The 8,708-nt window shown below is 40.4% G+C and overlaps 2 protein-coding genes across 4 annotated transcripts; one reads left to right on the top strand and one right to left on the bottom strand.

The window, feature by feature from the left end:
* Window positions 1-725: 725 nt before the first annotated feature.
* Window positions 726-5,024, top strand: LOC105137224 (U-box domain-containing protein 44). Of its 2 annotated transcripts, none has more exons than XM_011042901.1 (4): window positions 726-1,275; window positions 1,876-2,445; window positions 2,584-2,893; window positions 3,175-5,024. In XM_011042901.1, exons 2-4 carry the CDS (start codon window positions 1,891-1,893, stop codon window positions 4,761-4,763), a joined length of 2,454 nt encoding a protein of 817 aa, XP_011041203.1. In that variant the 5' UTR covers window positions 726-1,275; window positions 1,876-1,890; the 3' UTR covers window positions 4,764-5,024. The 2 variants fall into 2 exon arrangements, with proteins under 2 accessions (XP_011041203.1, XP_011041204.1); XM_011042902.1 differs by lacking the exon at window positions 726-1,275 and adding an exon at window positions 1,282-1,595.
* A 671-nt stretch (window positions 5,025-5,695) lies between these two features.
* On the bottom strand, window positions 5,696-8,399 carry LOC105137222 (F-box/kelch-repeat protein At5g42360-like). Of its 2 annotated transcripts, none has more exons than XM_011042899.1 (2): window positions 8,201-8,399; window positions 5,696-7,752 (listed from the first exon to the last, which is right to left on the bottom strand). In XM_011042899.1, the coding sequence occupies exon 2, from the start codon at window positions 7,666-7,668 to the stop codon at window positions 5,923-5,925; it is 1,746 nt and encodes a 581-aa protein (XP_011041201.1). In that variant the 5' UTR covers window positions 7,669-7,752; window positions 8,201-8,399; the 3' UTR covers window positions 5,696-5,922. The 2 variants fall into 2 exon arrangements, with proteins under 2 accessions (XP_011041201.1, XP_011041202.1); XM_011042900.1 differs by having other exon boundaries at window positions 5,696-7,745.
* Window positions 8,400-8,708: the final 309 nt, after the last annotated feature.

The raw sequence follows: 8,708 nt of genomic DNA, 5'->3' as shown, positions 1-8,708 counted from the left end.
TCTGTCAATTAACACCCTGATTTCTCATACTGCTTACCTTCAAAATCCAAGAGACACTCATTCCATCAAAATATTTCTTACCATCATCACCATTTCACTCTCTTTTTTCTTGGATGTTATTCTCTGTCTCGTAGTAAGGTTAAGACCACCCAAGTGGAGCCAGCATCTTTAGAAATGGAGATTTATTTCCCGTACGAAGAATCATTGCAGCGACGGAGGACCTTGACCTCAAATATTGTACCGGATCCACTGGTTATGGGAGTGTCTACAAGGCACAACTTCCAAGTGCACAAGTAGTTGCCTTGAAGAAACTTCATCATCGAGAGGCAGAGGAGCCTGGTTTTAACAAGAGTTTCAAGAATGAGGTGAAACTGCTCACAAGCTTTATGGATTCTGTGCACACCAACGAAGCATGTTTCTTGTTTACGAATCCATGGAAAGGGGAAGAACAGGATCAAAGACAGTGCTCACCCGTTATCTTATTTGCATCATGATTGCAATCCACTAAAGAAGTTCGCTGACCGGTTGGAATGGAAAAGGCTGACCGCTGCTGCTGGTGGTGGCTGCTACAGTGCAAGAAAGTTCGATCTCTACTTGGTCCAAGCGCTGGAAAAAAAAAATCGACGATTTTTCAAAATTCCCTCTTATTGCTTAATTAACACCAGCTGTAGTCAAGGCGGTTGCTTAGGTTCCCTCCTCTAATCATATGGGTTCAACAAACAATAAACGGGCAAGAAACCTTGAAATCCAGCCTGTTTTCGGACACTAGTCACATGGGATCCACTTCCACCCTTCTTGTTATGGTTAATCTTCATAATTAAAACTCAAAACCTCTCTCCCTTTCGTCAACTAAAAGTTAAAAAATAAATAAAAATGAAGACTCTTTCGTTTTGGTCAACCTTCTCTACTTTTATGCCTCTAGATCGTTTTCACTCGTTTCTTGTTTGGTTCTCCTTGTTGCCTTCTCCTTTCTTCTACTACCATACCATTCAATTTCAAAATAATAAATAAAGAAAGAAAAAAAATATATATATATATATATATATTTTTTACTTCCTCTCCCTCTCCCTCTCCCTCCTCTCTGTTTGGTACCAATATTATTTTCCCATTTCGAATAAGATAAAAGAACAAAAATAATTGAAGTTGAAGCAACCTGCCCTTATGGATTGTCCAATTCTTCTCGAGCTACTTGTTGAATTGCAAACAACAAGGAGGGAAAGGGGTTTTTGAAAGAGCTGTTAAATTGGAGACCTTTTGATAATTAACGGCGGATAGGTATGGCTGTATGAATTTGGTGAATTCAATTAACTTGTTTGGATTATCAATTAAGAGTTTTAGTGATTCCAGTAGACCTTTTATTGCCCATCTCAGCCACTGTACTTCTCGATGTATTCTCTGTTTCCCCTTGTCTTTCTTCTTTTTGCTGCGAGTGTTAGCTGCTAGGATAGATAATTGAGGAAATTTGGAGAACTAGAATTGGTAACTTTCCATTCATTTATCACTAAATTGGAAGGGAAAGGTTAGTTTTTGCTTTGTGCAGGCAGCTCTTCAACGCTTTGCTTGTTCAACTGTTATCACTAGATTGGAAGGAAAAGGTCACTTGGAATGCTTGCTTGCTTTCTTTTTTTTTTATTTACGTGGGTGTTCGAGTCAGCTTGCGTGCACCACGACTAATCCCCACGACCCACTGAATATCCTGGAAATCCAGTAGGCTTGCTTTCTTTCTTTATTGTGCTTGATGCCTTTTTTCTTGGAATTGGGTCAATTTAATCTTCTCGATGTGCTTTTACTACTGCTTTGTTGATGGAATGATATGGCTATGGGCAAAAAAATAAGTTTGGTGATTGCTGACGCGACACTGCTTTGTTGCTACAGGTTTATTTAGATCAGATGGCTGAAAGCTGGGATGGAAGTTATGATCATGGTAGCCAATCGGATGAAAGTTATCAGTTTGAGAGACTCCATGTAGAGCCTATTTACGATGCATTTGTTTGCCCTTTAACAAAGCAAGTTATGAGTGATCCTGTCACCTTAGAAAATGGTCGCAGTTTTGAACGCGAAGCGATAGAGAAGTGGTTCAAGGAATGCAGGGAGAGTGGAAGGAAGTTGGTTTGCCCTTTGACACAAAAAGAATTGAGAAGCACAGAACTAAACCCCAGCATAGCTTTGCGGAACACCATTGAAGAGTGGACTGCTAGGAATGAAGCTGTTCACCTTGATACGGCAAGGAGATCTCTAAACCCGGGCAGTCCAGAGAGTGATGTTTTGCATGCTTTGAAGTATATACAATACATGTGTCATAAGAGCCGGTCGAATAAGCATGCTGTGCGCAATGCTGATTTAATACCTATGGTTGTTGAAATGTTGAAGAGTACCAGTCGTAGAGTCCGGTGCAAAGCTTTGGAAACCCTTCAGATTGTGGTCGAGGATGATGCTGATAATAAGGTCGTGCCAGGTTTGCTTGTTATTTCTGTATAGCTTCGATGACATCACCAGAGTTATGTGTTGCAGTATAGCTCTCATGACATCACCAGAGTCATGCATTGTCTGTCTCCTGATAACCGAATCTTCCTTTTTTGGCAGGCAATACTGGCTGAGGGTGACAATGTGCGGACAATAGTTAAGTTTTTGTCTCATGAGCAATCCATAGAAAGGGAGGAAGCTGTCTCATTGTTGCTTGAGCTCTCAAAATCCGAAGCCTTGTGCGAGAAGATTGGTTCAGTGAATGGAGCAATTCTCATATTGGTTGGAATGATAAGCAGCAAATCAGAAAATCTTTCAACTGTTGAGAAAGCTGATAAAACACTAGGAAATCTGGAGAAATGTGAAAACAATGTACGGCAGATGGCTGAAAATGGCAGACTGCGACCTCTTCTGAATCAAATTCTTGAAGGTACATCCTCGGAGCTCAATGTTTCAATGATTTTTGAATTCCATGCAAGTATTAGGGGGGTCCTTAGCTTATGCACCTGTACGATCTTTGTTAAAAATTGTAATCTGGAGATAGTAAAAGCCATAGAAATTGCAAAATTCAACTTGGTATTTAAAAAAGTTGGTGTCATGCGTTTGTACTCTAAATTGTGGTATCATCGATGGTGAGACCCAGATGCATTCATCTGATCATACAAATGCCATATTGCATTGATTAATGTAACCAGAATGGAAATGCTGCAGGCCCACCAGAAACTAAACTGTCTATGGCTTCATACCTGGGTGAGCTGGTCATGAACAATGACGTGAAAGTCCTTGTTGCAAGAACTGTTGGTTCATCTCTAATCAATATTATGAGAAGTGGTAATATGCAGTCAAGAGAAGCTGCCTTAAAAGCTTTGAATCAAATTTCTTTTCACGAGGCAAGTGCCAAGGTTTTGATTGAGGCCGGAATTCTTCCCCCTCTTGTCAAAGACCTCTTCACAGTCGGCACCAATCAGCTTCCCATGCGTCTCAAAGAGGTCGCGGCAACAATTCTTGCCAATGTTGTAAACTCAGGCGATGACTTTGATCTAATTCCTGTTGGACCTGACCATCACTCTCTTGTTTCAGAAGACATGGTGCATAACCTCCTCCATCTAATTAGCAACACTGGTCCAGCTATTGAGTGCAAACTTTTGCAGGTTCTTGTTGGGCTGACCAGTTCTTCATCTACTGTTTTAAATGTTGTTGCTGCCATTAAAAGCTCAGGAGCTATCAACAGTTTGGTTCAGTTTATTGAGGCTCCCCAGAGGGATTTGCGTGTAGCTTCCATAAAACTTCTCCAGAAAGTCTCTCCACATATGGGCCAGGAATTAGCTGATGCTCTTTGTGGCGTGGTGGGCCAGCTAGGAAGCCTTTTCAAAGTTGTAGCAGAAAACATAGGAATCACAGAAGAGCAGGCAGCTGCTATTGGCCTTTTAGCTGAGCTCCCAGAGAGGGATCTGAGCCTCACTCGGCAGATGCTAGATGAAAGCTCCTTTCCACTAATCATCTCCAGAGTGGTAAAGATCCAACAGGGTGAGATTAGGAGTGCCCGCTTTATGACACCATTTTTTGAAGGACTAGTACGGGTTCTATCAAGGGTCACATTTGTGTTGGCTGATGAGCCAGATGCCATTAAGCTCGCCCGTGAGCACAATCTCGCAGCTCTTTTCATCCAACTGCTTCAGTCCAACGGACTCGACAATGTACAGATGGTCTCCGCCATGGCATTAGAGAACTTGGCTCAAGAGTCCAAAAATTTAACAAGATTGCCTGAGTTGCCGCCTCCTAATTTATGTGCCTCAATCTTTTCGTGTTTTAGCAAACAGCCTGTCATTACTGGATCGTGCCGGCTCCACGGAGGAACATGTTCCCTAAAAGAAACATTCTGTCTTCTGGAAGGACAGGCTGTTGAGAAGCTGGTAGCTCTTTTAGATCACACAAATGAGAAAGTGGTTGAGGCAGCACTTGCAGCAATCTCTACTTTGTTGGATGATGGGGTTGACATTGAACAAGGGGTGGCGGTGCTGTGTGAGGCAGAGGGAGTTAGACCTATACTTGATGTTTTGCTGGAGAAACGGACAGAGAATCTGAGAAGGAGGGCAGTTTGGGCTGCTGAGAGACTTTTACGAACTGATGACATAGCATATGAAGTTTCTGGAGATCCAAACGTGAGTACTGCACTTGTTGATGCCTTCCAGCATGCTGACTATCGGACACGGCAGGTTGCTGAGCGTGCCCTGAAACATGTCGATAAGATACCCAACTTCTCTGGCATCTATCCAAATACAGGCCAGACCGCTTTCTGATCCAGGAGCTGTATGTAATCCACCCTTTGTCCAGAGCCATTTATGGTTATGGTCGCGTTAAGCTGCTGGTAGATATTGATGTAAACCGATTTCTCGGTTTTTGAGGATTTTGAAATTTTTCGCTTTTCTTTTCTTTCTTATTTTTTCGCCCTTCTTTTCTTCCATTTTTTAATACGGTTGCATGTATTGTACTAGCATCAAGAGTGGATTATTGGTTATTTTTCTTTCCAGGCTTCCAACATCATGGTTCTTTTAACGTTTTATATTTCGCAGATCAACCAGCACTCAAATGTTTCTCAAGTGGATGAAAAGAACCTGAAACAATATTCTTTCTGGCAATCGGGTTAACATCGACCCTAGGTCTGGTCTTGTAGTCCTGAAAGTAATGGCTTCCCAATAAATATTGTTCTCTGTTCGTGAAATACTTTGACCTTTGAGAATTGAAAGGCAGCTTAGGTAGGCAAAACAACATCCTCGGAGGGCGCTCGTGCAGGAGCAGAACTGTTGAGTTTATGCAAAGTATCTTAACCTTATTTTTTATGGGAAAATTCAAGCATGGACGAAGTACTGATGCAACGAACTCAACTCGAATAGATAAGCAGACCTTGGCCTCGAGGCTGGATCGAAAGTCTTGAATCTTTAAAATTTTGGCTACGAATGTCATCATGCGTTTCATGTAGTAAGTAATACCAGTGGCCTGTGGATGACAACTTCCGTACTAGAACTTCTCTTACAGTCCTATTTTAACATAGAAAAACAGTCTTTTTCAACAAATCAATTGTCCACCCTGCTAGCACAAGGCTTTCCCGACAACTGCCAGTTTGCCGCCATAAATATTCATTGTTCAGGCATGAAATCAGCATCAGCAAAGAAGCAAAATGAAAGGTCAAAATGATATCATCAGAATAAACTCCACCTAATTGGAAACAGGATGAACAAGAAAACAAATTCATTATTAATGAACATAAACAAGCTCAGGAATACAGGATGAATCGTATAAACAGTGGTGAAGAAAATGCACAGATGAAAGCACCAGCAGGCAAATTGATTGTCCAAAGAATTAAATATGAAATTCGGGGGTCCCAATCTGTGCTCAAAATCTGGTGTGGCTAAATAAATGTTTAAAATTCTCTGCACAAACCAACATTCAACAAGGACCTCAAAGATACAAGACAGCCAATGATTTAGTCATGCACGAGGAAGCGTCAAATTCATGAGTCATGTGATTCCTAGCAATGTGGCTCCAGTTTGTTCCCGTGTCAGACACATCGCATACGGTCAAGAAGTCCAACACTTGACCAAATATTTTGAACATTTCAACCCCAAATATTAGGTTTTTATCTGCAACAAATGCAGCATTCCAATCCATTGGTGCATCGGGATGCACTGACACTTCTGTCCAAGTAAGATACATGAGATCTAGCTCCCACAATTTTCTAACAGCCTTGTTTCTCTGGCCGATTTGACCATCCCCTTCACACCAGGAAACTGAAAGCATAAATAGCTGGCCATTACAAGACACAAGTTTAGGGTAATACTCTTGAACACGAGGAGGGAATGGAGAGGATTGGATTGCCATCCAGAAGCCCCTTTCAATGTCATATCCCATGAGCTTGTCTGTCTCAGAGTAAACCATAAACATCCCATTGCAAATAACTCCAGAACAAACAACCCCAAAATCCATAGGCAACCTCTGGATTTCTGTCCATTTATTTGCTATGGGATCATAAATTTCTCCAGAATCTAGTGGCTCGTCCCAGGATCCAAGACCCCCTACAGCAATCAATACAAACCTCTTGCAGTCCTTCATATTTGATTGGCCACTTTTTTGTCTGGTGAACTTGTGTGACTTTCTACTGGGCAATGATGAAGGCTCATATTCATCAAAAGCATTTCTATATTGTCTTCTTAGTGAAAACCTGTGAGGGTCCTCATAAACATCTGATACCCCAGCAATACGTGACCTAGGAAAACGTCTTTCTTGTCGATGTTGATGACTGTGAACCACTGAAAAGTCTGAACGAACCTCAGAAATTCCTAAAACAGGCATTGATCTTGCATACCTCATGGAAGCAATTTTACGCCAAGATTTAGTTAAAGGGCTAAAAGCCCACACCCCTTTGTGTGTCCTGAATGAGCTCCTATCCACTCTTCCAAAGTGAGTCAAGCTAGAACAACCACCAACAACATAAATATCGTCTTGAAAACTGGCAACAGAAAACATGAACCTTCCTTTTAGAATGTCAGAATCAATCCTATGCCACTGGTCCTGATATACATCCAATGCATATATATCCCCAGAACAATATCCATCTTTAACAGCGCCAAACAAAAACAACCACGGATTCAGATATGGCCCTTCCCGTCTCATCTGCAGGAACCGAGGGGTGGTAGTCAAGTATCTCCATTTCTTGCATACAAGGCGGGCATTCATCAGACTGGTCAATGGGAGTCTCACCAAGCATAATTCCAGGACATCATCTGGAAGAAACATATGCAACCTGCTATTTTGAATCGAATCTTCAAGCTCTAAATCCTTTCTACTGTTTTTCTTCCAAAACTTCTCCCTCATCCCATATGAGAAACAATCGAACCCTGTCTCTTCATTACCACATATTGGTCTATATCCCTTTCCTTCTTCACTAGCACTTGACGACCTCCTCCTACCGCTCGGATCCCCAAATTCCTCACCTGTGTCAGCACCAACTTTGCAACCCCCACCCATACCATACAAAGTAAGACATTTCAGCGAAACTCCCCTTGAATCATCCTCTTCCTCTCCTTCACCTCTATGATTCTTCTTCCTCAGCTTCTGGCTAACACTTCTAACTAGCCGTTGAGACACACTCAAAGCCTCCAATTCCCGGCGAAGAGATGCCTCTCCCGTTAATCTCTCGGAAAACATTCCGCCCCCGTCCTCTACTAGTTTCCACACAACAATTTACACCCCGTAACCATCTTGAAAGCAGCATCACTCACCTTCTATCATCTAAAAAAAAAAAAAACCAACAAAGATCATCCCCAAGCATCCTCATAGAACAAAAGGAACAAAAAAAAAAAATCGACTTTCCTTCAATTTATCAGATCCATAACATGGTTTTTCAACAAATCATATCCTATTTCAGTAAAAATCGTCGAAAAGATTATATAAACTAAAGTCCACAACTCGCAGGTAAGCCTTGTTGCAGCTTTTTAAATAAAAACGCAAAACCCACCATATTTTCAAAAACAAACCAGTAGGCAACACCAATTATAGAAAATAAAAGCCTGGAAAAAAGGGAAGTGACCCATTTGAAAGACAAAAAGGGAAAGCTTAAAACATCCATTATTAGCATAAAAAAGTAACATTTCTTTCCTCCATTTTCTCAGTAATCAAACACCCATTCCAACACTATAAACGAAATTAAAAGCCAAGAAACAGAGAGAACGTTACTTACATTGCAAACAGCAGAAAAAAACAAATCCCCATAACTTGAAAATGCGAGGCGAAGGAGAAATGAAGTGACTGAAGTAACAAAGACTGGAGAGATTTGGAATTTGTATCCACCAAAAACATCTGTTTTCTAGTTTTTATTTTTGGTGGTCGGTCTGCATTGAGTAAAGCGACCCTCCTCTCCGCTTTTTTGCTTACAATACTAATTTATTTCAAAAAAATAAAAAATAAAGCAACGCATCACCTCTTTTCTTTCTCATTTATCGTTCTTTTTAAAATAAAAAAATAAAAAGGATATATTTCTTTATTTTACATAAAGATTTATTCTAAAATTATTTTCAAAAACATCTTTTTTATATAATTAAACATATTTTTATTTTTACATGTTTATCACCTTCATTCTAGTATTTAGTTATTATCTTTAATTACCGTTTAAAAACAAGACAATAAGAATAAAAATAATAAGTTTTTCTATTCAAATCTGTTATTAAAATGGATTTATTTTATTTATT

Source organism: Populus euphratica, unplaced genomic scaffold (genome assembly GCF_000495115.2).
Source record: "Populus euphratica unplaced genomic scaffold, PopEup_1.0 scaffold65.1, whole genome shotgun sequence".
Taxonomy (NCBI): domain Eukaryota; kingdom Viridiplantae; phylum Streptophyta; class Magnoliopsida; order Malpighiales; family Salicaceae; genus Populus; species Populus euphratica.
Note: the sequence above shows the minus strand (reverse complement) of the source record. Positions and strands in the feature narration are given on the sequence as shown.